We start from the raw sequence: 14,685 nt of genomic DNA on the forward strand, positions 1-14,685 counted from the left end.
TCATCGGTGTTGAGATTAACCAATGGGGCGGGTATTATTCAAGCACCTGCCGTGTAGGCGATTGGGGGTATCTAATCGCCAAGTCCATTCATTTCGCCCGGTGTTCGGCTTACCGGATGCGGCAAAGAGATTTTAGAACAGACATTTTTTAAATAATCGTAATCAATAATCATTCGAAATCAATCATCAACAATCTCAACACGTCGTGCAACTCCTTATCGATCCACATTGGTTTTATTACCCAAGCTTCGTCGGTTAAATTGCACGAACATCCATTTGATTTCAAACCCGTAATAAAAGGAGGAGTTATTTCAATAACACAATTGAGGGCCATTTTAAACCTCTGGTGGAACAAAAAATTCGCTTACATACCGGAACGCATTACGGAGGATGCAAAAGTTCACGTTTATTGCCGCACACTTGCCAATGCAGATATTAACCATCCCTGCTTTAAGCAATAAAAAACAACTAAAACCTCATATTCAGACACATATGTGTTGCAATATTGAAAGCAAGTTTTATAGATTACTAGGTTAAATGGCCCGGTTACACGCTCATGTTGATAAAGAATTTGTACTAACATCTAGTGATGTTGTGGTAAATTCAGTAAATCAAAGCCACAGCCCAGTTAGAAGAATGAACTTGTATCAAACTGTGAGAGGCTAACCCAAATTATTGTTTTCGGCTAAACTCATTGGTTCAGTCCATCCTGTGTAGTCTAATTTACAAGGTAACTTAACATGTAAACGTATATTAACCTGCAATCAACCTCCACAGTGTGATTAGATAAACTGTTATGTTCTTTTAAGCGAACAGTTAGAGTTTAAATATTTAAAAAGAATACATGTGTCGCGCTTTGCATAGCTTCAGGCGCAAATGAGAACCAGCTGGAAGAGGAGAATCTAGGACGGGCCTCATTCACGCTTTTCCCCAATGGGAAAAACACAAACGCACGACCTTGCGTAAATCTGTGACCAGCGGTTTACGCGTTTACGAAGGAGTTCGTAGGCCAAGCAAGCAATCCTTCACTCTTCAGCACCCGTGGTTACGATGATTGCAATCACGGCCATGGCCGTACCAAGTTATATACACACTATATAACGTAGCGGAATAGACGGCATTTTGACGCCGAGACCAAGGTTACTCATAAGGTTGAGTCGTATAGAACGATTTAACAGGTAAACATAGCGCCATCTTGGAATTTATGATAACTGAAACAAACATTCGTAATGAACGTTTGAATTCAATTTAATAACAAAACAAAAACAGGATGTAAAACAGATTTATACTAATCAACTGCTACCAACCATATAATTCCTGAATCATAAAATTGATTTGATTGGAATTTTAAGGAAAACTTCTCTGTGTGTCTACAGCACCTGGAAATTCTAACCTCAAAATTGGTGCAGTGCCTTTAATGTAAAGAGACATGAAAAGCTGTGGCGATTGCAGCCTGTAGCTACAGTAATCTTGGTCGATATTGCAAAAAATCGTAAAATAGCTTTTGATAATTTGCTGATACTCAAATTTTTCGGGAATCTTGCTTGGATGGTAAACAAACAACAACGCTCGAGAGCCAAACAAACCGATTCTTCAATTGCCTCCATTTTGTTCCCATGGAAAATGTTTAATAACCCTTTGGCCGTAGTGCGTCACCGATTTTTCGGCCAAATGTATCGAAGCTTCACCTCACGTACCTTCTATAGATGGACGCTGGTTTGAGTCCCCTATTTGTCTACTTACATAGTTGTTTAATTTCTATGTTGTTTATATTAATACTGTCAAAAGCCACGGTCGCCATATTCTTCAAAAGTACCTCTTTAAAAATCACCTCATTCAGTGTTTAATCATCTTGTCTGTCACCAAGCGGTCCTAGAGGACGTACGTGTCTCTCGTCGGTCGGCTGTGTGCGTGCAAGACAGATTTGCCGACCAGGCAGTCGGAAGCAGAACAGAACGGCTCAACACGTCAAGTGAAAATTGCGGTACTGCCCGCGTTAGAAGTGCGATTCTGCTAGGATAAGGAAAAACGGGAAGCATCTCATCGCAGCATCGCAGTTTTCTTCCGTTCGCGTGATTTGTATGCGTGCCGATATCAGCTAGTTTTTGGTTGATTTCTTTTCGTTTGCCTACAAACAGCGGCAGTGTCCAAACCAGCAGCAGTGCATCGCATCGCCGTGTTGTCACGATTCTTTATATTTTTTTTATTCGTGTACATATAACCCTCATGCCCTGCCCGCATTGGCGGTCCGGAAGAGGAAGTGTGGTAAAATTAGGCGATAGCAGGTGTGTGCTCAAATCCGAGCTACCTTTCACAGCTGTTTCACGCAGCTCGTTGGCGCCGTCTGCCGCCGTCTTAAATACAGCTCCTCGTAGTAAAGTGTCCGTACGCCAGCAGCAGCGCCAGTAGCAGCCGGTTTTTTGGTTTGGAGTCTCCGGTTTGTTGAGTCTGATCAGACATCGCCAGCGCGCATCATTCCTTTTCCCCTGCCTGCCGTGATCTGCGATACCACTTTTCCAAAGCGCTACTAGATACACAACAAGATACAATAATGGCCAGTGTAAAGATAGTTATATTCCAGTATGTAATGGTAAGTACAAGCAAAGGTTGCTAAACGTATTGCGCAAACAAAACATAAGTGCCTGTACGGTCCTGATATCCTCATTAGTGCGCTGCAATCACTGCATTCCCCACAGCTATTTATGTCAAAATCATTCTCAGGCAAACGACTCGAATATTGTCAAATTATTTAACAAAGCTCTATGATAATTGATCCTGCTAGCGTCAACAATGGGCAGTAAAGTAATCGTTTACCTTCCTCTCTTTTCTTTACCCCAGGTTGTGTACATGTTCTATAACCCCACGAATAGCGGAGCGGTCAAATTGACCAGCGAAAACATCGACATGACCCTCGGTGAGATTTCCACCATGTTTCTAGAACATACTAGATGTTGAGCTCTGCACTGTTTCACTCCTCCTGCGTACTATTTCAAAATAAAGCTTGCCCATGCCCCCAGAAGGAAAATAATATTTAAAGTGTGGCAAATAGCTAAAACATGTAATGATTGCGGGCATCAGATGGAACTGCTCGGTAGTCGGATGCCTCTGATATCGGCACCATCTGTCTCCGACAAGGCGAGTCAAATGATGGTCCTATTTTTTCCTATTCAATTCCCGTATCGCATATTTTGATAAACGTGTCACATGAAATACTCAATTCGTTTTATTGTGACAGGTGTTTCGGTTTGAAGATGTGCAAAGAGACACATGCGTTTGCAGGCAAGGGAAGCGGGCAATCGAAATAGATACGCAGTGAGGCTGTGGAAAGAGGTGAAAGCTGAAATGATAACGAATTACAACCGCTGCAAAACGTAGTGTCATTATCAAACTGGCGACACGCTCAAAGTTGCGAGTTGCGAGTGATTTATTGAGTTTCTCTTTTTGTTGTGTTTTTTGCCTTTTAGCCTCCAACGAACTAGTGCTGATAAACTTCTACGCCGACTGGTGCCGGTTTAGCAACATTCTGCAACCCATCTTCGATGAGGCGGCCGAAAAGGTAAGCCCCTTGTGGTGCCAATGGTGGCAGTAGAGTGTGGGTTTTTCTTTTCCCTGAGGCAGAGGCGTAAACCGGTTTCAATGGAGCACCGCTAGCATAAATTACCAGCAACAAGGAAATATGCTGATAAAATGCTATTGAAGGTTCTGGCTACAACCACATGCACAGCGGTCGGTCTGCAATCAGTACTTCAACCGTAATTCTGCAATCAAGTGTAGCCCAACGCCTACTATCAAAACAGCACGGTTTTATTTATTTTTATTTTCTTGATTAACAATCTGGAGCGTCATAAGGAATTTCCGACAGCTCTAACGTCAACGACTTCCGTCACCTTTTCCACCAGGTCCAAACAGCGTTTCCGGAGGCGGGCAAGGTGGTGATGGGTAAGGTCGATTGCGACCGAGAGTCGGCCGTGGCGGCCCGTTTTCACATCACCAAGTATCCGACGCTGAAGGTCCTGCGTAACGGACAGCCGACCAAGCGCGAGTATCGAGGTGCGCGCACGGTCGAGGCGTTTACCGAGTTCATCCGGAAGCAGCTGGAGGACCCGATCAAGGAGTTCCAAAACATGAAGGACCTGGAGCAGCTGGACTCAAAGAAGCGGATCGTGGTCGGATATTTCGATCGGCGCGACATGCCCGAGTACAACACCTTCCGGCGGGTCGCGACAAACCTGAAGGAGGACTGCCAGTTCCACGTGGGATTCGGTGACGTCGTGCAGGCCCTCCACCCGCCAGGTACGTTGCCTAACTGCCAAGAACTATGCACGTAGGTCGTTGTAACACTTAATATTTTCAATCACATGCGCACGGATCAAAAGGATACACCGCAAGTATGGATACCTTTTACTATTTTTCGCCTGAAAAGTATTATGAACCTTTTCGAACAATAATCAACGGAACTCCACTTATCTGATTGAACCTATTAAAAAAAACACCCCTATTTCATATACCTTGGAGTCTGAGCAGTTTAGAAACATGTCCGCCCTTTTTTAAATATTGATTTACTAGACAAGGAGCATTGAAAGAGTTTTAAAATATATTTAATGGTTTAAAATTGTGTTCGCGCAATAATAAACATTTTTTGCCTTTGCCTTTTTATCATACTATTTGTGAACCTATCGTAACAATTGGAGATATGAATCATACAATGATAGCTATTCAGCAGTTTACATGGTATTTGAAAGCATGTTTTGCAACATATTTGCATTCTAGTATTGATAAGTTTGTGCGTCTGATAACTTAACTATATCACGCTCAAACTCATTGAGTCACGAACTAATAGTTAATGGAAACAAACATGTTTACATCATCACTGAATCATTTGCTTCTTTGGACGCCGTTCTTTTAGGTCATCCGATCATCGTATTCCGACCGGACGTGGCGGTGTCGAATGAAAACGATGAAACGTACCTGGGCGATCTGCGCAACTTTGACGAGCTGAACATTTGGGTGCAGGAAAAGTGCGTCCCGCTCGTGCGCGAAATCACGTTCGAGAACGCAGAAGAGCTGACCGAGGAAGGCCTGCCGTTCCTCATCCTCTTCTACTCGCCGGACGATCTCGACTCGATCAAAGACTTTAAGGCAATCGTGCAAATGGATCTGATCTCGGAGAAACGTAAGAAAGCAAATGTCCAAGCACCATCGTTTGTGCACAGACGGTTAACTGCACTTTAGCTGATTTGACCTCTCTTCCTCCCGCCCCACAGAAAACGTCAACTTCCTAACGGCCGATGGTAAACGGTTCGCACACCCGCTCCATCATCTCGGAAAAACTCAATCCGACCTGCCGCTGATCGCGATCGATTCGTTCCGCCACATGTACTTATTCCCCAACTACAAGGACATCTTCGTGCCGGGCAAGCTGAAACAATTCCTGAACGACCTCTACAGTGGCAAGCTGCATCGGTTGGTGACTTGTTTTTCAAACTGACCTTTTACTACCCTGTTGTTTGAATTTTCCCGTTTTTCACTGTTAGGGACAATTTCATAGAAACAAGTTGACATCTTTCGAAATTCTCCTAACATTACTTCCGTCTCTGACACTTTTGTTGGGTAAATTATTATAACGATACTGATTTCAATCTCCTTCCTTCTACAGCGAGTTCCACTACGGTCCGGAGAAGGAAACCACCGTCGAGGCCATAACCAACGATGACAGCAAAAAACCGACCACGCCTCCGGAATCGACGTTTAAGAAGCTGGGCCCGTCAAAGAACCGCTACACGTTGCTGAAGGACGAGCTGTAGACGGTTTGTTGAGGAGGGCAGATATTGAGTTGGTCTACGCGTCCGTACGACCCAGCGACGGCAGTGCGTAACGGAGCTTCACTCACGTCTGACTGCGGGCGAGCTAGGGAAAGATGAAAAACGATATTGAGGCGTTAAGGAAGCATACGAATGAAGGCAGGAAATATAATGATCCCGTTGAATTAAGGAATAAAACAGTGTAAAGGTTACAAAGGAAGCCAAAACGGAGGTGCAGAACACACCCACTTGACCACTGTGTGCGGGTACATTCTTCAGAACGAGGGTGAAATAGAGAGTGATATGTGACGATCGATTTTCGATTTTGTTTAATGTTTGCTTCGTGTTTGTTTCACTTTCCTCGTTTTTTTGAGTTTCGCCGTGCTGTAGACAGGCAACAAATCGGCCCGAATTCCGGAGGTTGTTGCTTAATTTAGGCTGTAGAATGTCAACATAGTCAATCGAGAACGTACATGCTCCACGCGTACGTTGTAGGTGGATAATTTTAATACAGTTTGTTTTACTATTTTGTGTGAAGGTTGGACATTGTGGCAAGATTCTGTCCATGAAATGAGCAGGGAAAGCCTTTCCGGTTCGATGTAAAAGTACGAAAGGTTGTTTGATGGAGTATAAATTATTATAATTATTTTTTTATTAATCATAGTTCCCTCACCTTTCGTCTGGGTGAATCTATGCACAGGCCTGTTTTATATTTTGTTAATTGTTCTTATCCATTTCCAATAAGCTAAATTTAATGCTAGACAAAATATTACCATCTGCGCCGACTGTACCGGTTTCACATCTCAATTCTTCTTGTCTCTATTACGATATAAGCTATACACAGCAACACGAGCTTGCTACGTGCTATTTCGTTTCGTTAGTCACACTTAACTGTTTAGCCGCTTTACGCCACGAAAGCGGAAAGGTTTATCAGGCGTGCGAAGCGGAAAATAGGAAGTAATCGGCACACGTGGCTCAAGGAACTGAATTTCTGCTTGAGGTACTGCCCTTCTCGCCGTTAATTTTTTTTCCCAGGTTTGCCGCTTCAGTTTTGTGAGGTCTACAATTATAAATCCTTTAAAATAGGCTGCTAGCGCTTCCGATGAAAGTGTAATTCTACAAAAAAAAACCAGTTTACATACATTCTATTGCAAGATCCACTATCCAAGCGGCATAATCATGTGCAATCAATTTTCTCCGTATGTATCATTGAAAGAAATAGCAGCTTAAAAATTAAAAAAGGATATGATATACAACATTCATCGGAAATATCTTACCAGAAACTACTGTATGATATCTTTAACGGTTATAAAACTTCCTATGCTCTGACTGAGCAGCTTGATCAAGATCAAGTCGACTTCCTTTTTTAAATTTGGCCGTTACCTGCTACGGTTTGAGCTTTTTCCTCTGATCGTTGTTGAGTTTGTTTTGAACATATTGTTTTACGTACACTCATGTGCCTGCTATGATGCTGAAAGATGAAGGAACACATTAAAGTACAAAAAAACCCACCAGAGAACAATGAAGAACATTTACAAGGAAAAGTGTTTTTGAATAACCCATCATGTTATCAACTAAAATAAAAATTAAAATTTTTCACTAATCGTAATAGGCGTTACGATTTTTCAAAAATATTATCCTGTGAAAATAAATTAAGCTACTATGACCGTGGCTGATGATTTTCATTGGGATTGACAGAAGACGTGTAAATATAAACACTGATAAATCCAGTGAAGATTACTCATTTGCGATTAGTACATTCAAGTTAGGACATTCCGTATAACCTAGGCAAGATGAGATCGCTTCTAGTGATCTTATTTTTATCTACAATCATTTGGTAAGTCTCTGATTAAGAAGACATGATGTTGTTTGGCTGCGAAAGCGAAGAAAGCAGAGATAAGTTTCGTATCTAACGCAATTAATCTTCCACCCTTCGTAGTCATGGCGTGTTGGCAGAACCCGCTTGTCCGGACATTCATGTCTTCTTAAGGGATTATATTAAAATACTGACACAACTTCCGGAGCTGTCGTATCCCGTGTTTAGTCTTTGCACCAACAAAACGGTAGAGCGGCACTTTATGGATGCTAAATCGATGTACCAAAATGTATCGAAAGAACCGCAATGCCAAAAGTATCTCGATCACAACCGTATGAACGTTTTCGGGACAGTCTACAGCCAAATGACTGACCTTTGGAGCAAGGCGAACTGCGATGCATGCATCAATGCACCGAACGTGACGGCCGAGTTTATGGACTTGTCGAACAATCTTACAACCTGTCTCAACGTCAACCTTGCCGACCCATGTGCCAGCTGCGACGATGATTACCAGCGCGTCCAGCAATACTACGGCCGGATGCGCGAACCGGATCGACTCTGCTTCGACATCGAGGATCGTATGAACCAATCGCGCCGGGCCTGGTCGGTGCAGTATAAATGCTGCAAGGACAAGAAGCATTCGACGGTGGCGTTCTTCTCGATCGCCTCGGTTGCCTGCGCCATGCCGGTGGCGTTCTACTTGGCGATGCATTTGGTGCGTTTGCGAGCCGACTCTAGACGGTTAACGCTCACCGTCGACGATGGACCTCGTCCGGTGACAGCGCCGCATCGATCCGAACCAGTTTTGCCGTCGAGCAATCAGCACCGTGCAGCGGCCGACGTCGATGATGAAACCGAGAATTCCTCGCTCGAGGACAACGATACGGCAGCGTCCGGGTCGGGTGCGATGAACAACCTGAACCGAACCGAGGGTGATTTGGTTAGCTTTCTGGATTCCGAACGCGACCAATCGTTCAACAATTTGCCCGTGCCGGAGAAGGTGGTCGTCAAGCGAGATCTGCTCTGCGATGATGTCGATGATAACGACGACGAGGCGATCTTGAGTTAAATTGTTCTAGAAATTATTTCTACTCCAAATTGGTACCATGTGATAGAATTTGACACTGGTAGGATATAAGAATCGCCTTTATTTTTCTTACTTTTTAGATTTCATACAATATGAATTAAAGAAATAAAAGAACTGATCCAAAAATTGCTTGCGCAAAACCTTTGCTTGTACATAAGCATTTGGTTCTATTTGGTATATATGGAGCAATCATATATATGAAGGGGAATATTAAAACATTAAACAAGATGGAAATGGTGTCCTTTCTCATTGATGTCCTTGTTGCCAAAACGGCAACAGGCAGCCGCAGTTCGCGACAGTGTTTGACAGTTGCGCGTATTTCACACAAAGGTAATCAAAACAATCAACGCCCTTGGTCGGGGGGGCCGATATGTCTGTTGTTTCTGAAGCACAGACCATTTTTCACCGATAAGAACAGCTTGTTGGCCGTTTGTGAGTCAATCTGTAAAAACCCGATACGACAAGGGAAGGGAATTTGTTTTTCCACTAGAAGTTTTCGTAACCTTCACGCAAATGCATCGCCAACGACGCTAAAGTGTTCTACGAGTGTATTGCAACAAGCATCGGTACCCTCGTCGTGATTTAATATGCACCAGCGACAGATGGAAGAAACGTGTGCAGCATACGGTATGGCGGACGGTAGCAAATAATCAAACGAGTGCAATGGAACCATGAGACGTCGTGAATCGTCGTTTTACGGTGCAGGGCGTGCAGCGGGGAACGACTCGAAACGACCAGTCCAACATCTTTCCCCAGGAGAGGAAAAGAAAATCCCATTTTTTGCATACCACGGCGCGGAAGGGTGCGTAACATATTTTGCAAAACAGCAGCAACAACCGTAGTCGCTCAGGCGGTTCCTTACCTTTGGCCGGCATGCGGATACAGTACTGGATCGGCGTGATAGCGGCTGTCCTGTGTGCCGTGTCTGTGTATTCCCCGCTCTTCCTCTACCTGGTGCTGTTCGTCCTGTACTCGCTGGTTCTGATAGCAGTCGGTAGGTTAGCGATAAGACAGTTCCCTTTGTTGTCCATAGTTTAACATCACTTCGGTGACATCCTTTTCGCCCCCGTTTTAGCGGTGTTCGGTACCATTTATGTGCACTATAAACTGACTAACCGTGAGTCGGTGCCCTACCCGGATCATCATGGCCAAAGCTTGCAGTCGGAGGTGCTCTACAACGCAACCAGGTAATGATAATTCCACCAGGCGAAGGCATAGATATCTCAACACTCAAAATGAAACACACGAATTTAATCTGATACACAAATGTCCACCAATCCCCTGTTCATCAGAAGGTAAAATAAAATAAACTTGGACTTTAGGGATAAGCAAATGGTAAAATTTATCGATGTAGAGGTTGTACCATTTTCTTCGGTAGCGACCATTAATGTTTTTAGTGTTTAATTTAAAATTTGTCTATCTTGTTCTAGGTCACAACTTTTCACCGATAGTCCTTCGGGATCTCCTAAGGGAACGGCGGGTGGGGCTGGAGGCCGTCACGCAGGCAGTCCCAGTGGTGGCGCCGGTAGCGGTGGCACAAACGGTAACAATGGGGGAGGAGGACAGCTACCAATAGTGTTTGGACGCACGGTTGACGGGCTACTGCAGCAGATCATCGACAACACGATGCGCGATGTTGTTGGGCCGGCACTGGAGACGGTCGTGGCCAACCCACGACGCATTATTGAGCTGCTGCGCGAGGATATCTGGCTCGGGATTGAGAAGCTCCACGAGCGGGCCGGCCGCATCGATGCACCGAAGCTGATCGCGTGCGACTTTGTGCTAAAGGCGACACAGCACTTGCAGAAAATTCGCCAGTACGGTGGCGGCAAAGAGGAGGAGCACGGGCGGGACGGAGACGGTGGCGTCCTGACCGCCTCCTACCTGGCCACGACCGAGAAGGAGCTCGAGTTCCTGAAGAAGATCTGCGAGATACTGATCATTTTCCTGCTGCCGCGCGGCTACTCCCTGTCGCCGGTGAAGGATCTGCTGAGCGAGGTGGTGTCGTACCGGGTGCTGCATCCGGCGATTCGCTACCTGACGTCGCCGGACTTCATCAACCAGCAGATCGTCGAGTGCATTGAGACGAAGCTGGTGGCCGTCGCGATACAGAAGCGCAGCCACGAGTACGCGGCCAACTTCGAGGACTTCCTGCGCATCATCGACATGACGCAGACGGCCGACGAGCTGCACTCGATACGGGCGAGCATTGTGAGCGATATCCTGCAGGCGACGACGATGCAAAACATGCAGCGGATGCGTGGTGCCCTCGGCGATGGTGGTGACGATGCGAGTGACCAGCAGCATCATCCGCAGCACCATGCAGCCGGCGGTGAGCTTACGGCCGCACTGAAGCTGAAAAAGTACATCCAGCAGCTGTCGTTTGCCAAGAGCCAGTGCGAGAAGTGTCTGACGAAGCTCGGCTGGGAGGGTAGCGTCAGCAACGACGTCGACCTGTCGATCCTGGACATCCTGTCGACCGTGGCGGGCCGCCGCCAGCTGACGGCGTTCCTCGAGCCGATGAATGCCGGTGCGCTGGTCGGTTACTACACGACCGTCGAGGAGCTGAAGCGTGCACCGCGCTCCGCTTGGCACCAGCTGGGGGCCGAAATTTTCTACACCTACATTCGGGCTCCGAACTCGGAGATTCCGCTGGACAAGGCGACCCGTAAGCGCATGGAAGCGTTCATGGTGGGCGATGCCGGGGGGCTGGACGTGTTTTACGAGGTGCAGCGCGATTGTTTGGCACTGCTGGAGGATAAGTACTACCAGCCGTTCCTGCTGAGCGACGAGTACGCCCGTCTAAAGAGTTCGCTGACGCAGGCGGAGTTCAAAGAAATGATCATCACGTTCGGTGGTGAGGGTGGTGCGGCGACTGGCAGTCAGGACAGCCAGGACAGCCAGGAGAGCGCCTCGAGCAGCTCGTCGACTGTCCCACCACCCTCCGCTACGGTTCCGGCTCCGTCACCGAACGGAAGCGGCGAGTACAGCTACAGCGCCACCGATCCCGCCCTGGCCGACCTCAGCAATCACTCGCAGTACGCACGCAACAAGCTCGATCAGCTGGATGAGAAGCTCGCGAACAAGCAGCAAGCGCTCGAGGCACTGAAGCAATCGCTCAAACCCGACTCCAAGCTGCTGCTGATGCTCGAGCGAGAGATCGAGTGGCTGCGGGGCGAACGCCGCCAGCTGGAGTCGCACCTGTTGCGCACGGAGGTGTGGAGCGAGTACTTGGGCCGATGGCGCGCGATCGTCGAGAGTGTCGACTTTTCGGACGACCGCGAACCGCCCCAGTTCATGATCGTCGTGCAGGTGGACGAAATGAACGACTACGGTGGTGGGGGCAGCGGCGTCGGCAGCGGCAGTGGCGGCGGCGGGGATGCGGTATCGGGGCTCGACGATACGCTCGGCGTGGCGACGGCGCTCGAGGAGACCGATAGCATCTCGACCGGGTGGGTCGTGGTGCGATCGCTCTCCCAGTTCCACACGCTTCATCGAAGCCTGCGGCCATTGTGCGCCGAGCTGCGCCAGCTCGATCTACCCTCAAACAACGCGTTCAAGCTGTTCCTGCTCAAGAATGACCGGGCGCTGCTCGAGAAGGCCAAAGCGCAGGTGCAGCGCTACCTCAGCTTCATCCTCGAGGACGATCATCTCAACCAGAGCGAACCGGTGTACGAGTTCCTCAGTCCCAGCTCGGACCGCATGAAGCAGGGTGGTGGTGGTGGAACGCTAGCCGGTGGCACCGGCGGTGGTAATCCGTCACCATCGAAGAAGAGCTCCAAGTTTTCGCTCGCCACCATCTTCCGCGGCAACAGCGACAAGCTGGAGCAGTTCTGGTCGGGCGGGTCGCCAATGCGGTCGCCGATGCACGGCGAATTCACGCCGGACGATGCCGACCAGGTGTCGCTGTACCTCGGTGGTGGCGGAAGTCAGTTCGCCGGCACCTCCAGCAGCAGCTCCTTTTTGCCTTCTACGACACCCGGGGGCGGCACCGTGGACATCACCGCCGTGGAGCCCCGGGACTCGATCGCCGAACCACTCTACACGCTGCTGGGCGAAATCTTCGACCTCGGCGGAGTGTTCCGCTGGCTGCGCAAGAGTCTCATCTCGTTCGTGCAGATCACCTACGGGCAGACGATCAACCGGCAGCTGCGCGAGTCGATCGCGGCCCTGTTCGAGGAGCCGATGCTGCACACGTACGCCAGCTCCGTACTGCGCACCTTCTGGCCCGGTGGCGGTACGCTGCAGGTCAGTGGCGCCACCGTCCGGTTGCCGTCGGCCACCGAGCGCACCGACGACGAGCGCGAGATGACGATGGACGCGGCCCGTACGCTGCTGCAGGACAACATACCGGATCTGCTGTGCAGCCTGATCGGGGCGCAGAACGCACGCCAGGGTGCCATGAAGCTGTTCGAGGCGTTCCAGAATCCCCTCTACAACAAGCAGCTGTTCTACGACCTGCTCGAGTCGCTCATGCTCGAGCTGTTTCCCGAGATACGGCAGCTGAAACCCCCGGCCACCGCAACCCAGCCGCGCGAGTACCACCATCAACCGACACCGCACTCGTTTTCGCCTTCCTCACCACCGACCCCCTCGACGCCGGCTACTGGCTTTGGTGGATCTCCAGCGTTTGCCACGGGAACACCGACGAGAGGCATATCATAATCGGGAACCGCGCGAGGGTACCTCCAATCATCCCGCCGAAATGGCTTCTTACTTACAACGCTAGTCCTATGTTACTCCATAATGGTCGCAACCAGATGCTTTTTATGTGGTGGTATTACTTTTAATCGTTAGCAGAATATTGCTATCTTTGCTATTTACTTTTCGATAACTTTTATTACGATTATTACAGCTAATTATCTACCTTTGGTGATGGTGATGGGCTTGCCAAAAACGAAGACGATTGAATTTCCACCGGAGAATAATGAATTTGATACGGATTTAGATACACGAGGCTACAAAAGTAACGTTCAACACAAGATGTGATGTGAGATGTGAGGTATTTTATTTTAGTTTATTTTGTTAGTTGCATTCGTTTTTATTATTCGATTTAGTTGATACATTTTAATGCGAAACAAATCACGTTTCGTAACGTAAATTCGCATTTTGAATTCTTAGCTAGCAATCAAGGCATAGTCCTTTATGCCACCAACCATTAACTGAACGGCGTATAGTGGGCCTAGAATTCACTAGCCGTAACATTCTAGCAGCATGGACTGTCTCAATAAATTTGCAGTATTGTACAGAAAAAGCAACACACGAGCAGATTAGCAAGTGGTTATTAGGTGTCTGTTTAAAAGTGCGTGGTGCTGTGCGCTTCGGTAACTGTGGCTATAGTAGTTTTAGACCCTGTCGGCTGGCGACATTCCTACCGTGCACAAAAAATAGTATTGTGGAGCACAGCAATTACCGGTATAAGTTAATCTAGTTCTTTTCGGCTCTCTTAAAAACAAAACTATTGAATTTCATTCGCTACTTTTAATTTCGTATTTTAATCTTATTATTAATCTTTCTTGTTTTAAGATTTAAAGGTGTTAATAACCGACTTTTTGTGATCGGCGAATGGCGTGTTCGCACCGTAGCGCCCGTATTTGTGCGTGAGTTCTATCTTCTATGATTAATTTTCTATTTCACGCTGGACTGCCTACGAAACTACTGTATTTATCTGGAATTTAATGGTTGAATGGGTGAATTAATGTGCAAAGAATATCAAGGAATAATACCAAATAAAGGATATACAGAAATCTATTTAAAAAAATCACCACGTGCGATGTTACACATCTTGTGTTTTAGGAGAAAAGCTCGCATTTGGACTATTTCTGTTGCCTACCCCTTACTTACCTTAACCTGAACCGTACTTATGTTTCTTTTGTTTGTAAACATACTACATCCTGTTTTTCATCTGCAGTTCATTCCAGCTGTTGGCGAATATCCTTCTTGTGAATGCTCCTTTAGCATCACGCTGTTATGCCTACTTG

At 47.2% G+C, this 14,685-nt stretch overlaps 3 protein-coding genes across 3 annotated transcripts; all 3 read left to right on the forward strand.

The window, feature by feature from the left end:
• The first annotated feature begins 1,930 nt into the window (after window positions 1-1,930).
• LOC131269643 (endoplasmic reticulum resident protein 44) lies at window positions 1,931-6,966 on the forward strand. Its single transcript, XM_058272110.1, has 7 exons — window positions 1,931-2,590; window positions 2,839-2,914; window positions 3,465-3,556; window positions 3,900-4,293; window positions 4,907-5,173; window positions 5,265-5,463; window positions 5,657-6,966. The coding sequence occupies exons 1-7, from the start codon at window positions 2,552-2,554 to the stop codon at window positions 5,802-5,804; spliced, it is 1,215 nt and encodes a 404-aa protein (XP_058128093.1). The 5' UTR covers window positions 1,931-2,551; the 3' UTR covers window positions 5,805-6,966.
• Window positions 6,967-7,531: 565 nt separating this feature from the next.
• Window positions 7,532-8,861, forward strand: LOC131269159 (uncharacterized). Its single transcript, XM_058271486.1, has 2 exons — window positions 7,532-7,638; window positions 7,741-8,861. The coding sequence occupies exons 1-2, from the start codon at window positions 7,595-7,597 to the stop codon at window positions 8,684-8,686; spliced, it is 990 nt and encodes a 329-aa protein (XP_058127469.1). The 5' UTR covers window positions 7,532-7,594; the 3' UTR covers window positions 8,687-8,861.
• A 189-nt stretch (window positions 8,862-9,050) lies between these two features.
• LOC131269686 (sorting nexin-25-like) lies at window positions 9,051-14,442 on the forward strand. Its single transcript, XM_058272173.1, has 3 exons — window positions 9,051-9,698; window positions 9,780-9,891; window positions 10,135-14,442. The coding sequence occupies exons 1-3, from the start codon at window positions 9,578-9,580 to the stop codon at window positions 13,367-13,369; spliced, it is 3,468 nt and encodes a 1,155-aa protein (XP_058128156.1). The 5' UTR covers window positions 9,051-9,577; the 3' UTR covers window positions 13,370-14,442.
• Window positions 14,443-14,685: the final 243 nt, after the last annotated feature.

Source organism: Anopheles coustani, chromosome X, assembly GCF_943734705.1.
Source record: "Anopheles coustani chromosome X, idAnoCousDA_361_x.2, whole genome shotgun sequence".
NCBI lineage: Eukaryota > Metazoa > Arthropoda > Insecta > Diptera > Culicidae > Anopheles > Anopheles coustani.

Bases quoted from the DNA above. Each gene is read 5' to 3' on its own strand.
- LOC131269643 (XM_058272110.1), top strand. From the start codon at position 2,552: ATGGCCAGTGTAAAGATAGTTATATTCCAGTATGTAATG. The intron at 2,591-2,838 runs GTAAGTACAAGC...TCTTTACCCCAG, and splicing joins TTATATTCCAGTATGTAATG to GTTGTGTACATGTTCTATAA. The intron at 4,294-4,906 runs GTACGTTGCCTA...CCGTTCTTTTAG, and splicing joins GCAGGCCCTCCACCCGCCAG to GTCATCCGATCATCGTATTC.
- LOC131269159 (XM_058271486.1), top strand. From the start codon at position 7,595: ATGAGATCGCTTCTAGTGATCTTATTTTTATCTACAATCATTTG. The intron at 7,639-7,740 runs GTAAGTCTCTGA...CACCCTTCGTAG, and splicing joins TTTTTATCTACAATCATTTG to TCATGGCGTGTTGGCAGAAC.
- LOC131269686 (XM_058272173.1), top strand. From the start codon at position 9,578: ATGCGGATACAGTACTGGATCGGCGTGATAGCGGCTGTCCTGTGTGCC. The intron at 9,699-9,779 runs GTAGGTTAGCGA...CCCCCGTTTTAG, and splicing joins GCTGGTTCTGATAGCAGTCG to CGGTGTTCGGTACCATTTAT. The intron at 9,892-10,134 runs GTAATGATAATT...ATCTTGTTCTAG, and splicing joins GTGCTCTACAACGCAACCAG to GTCACAACTTTTCACCGATA.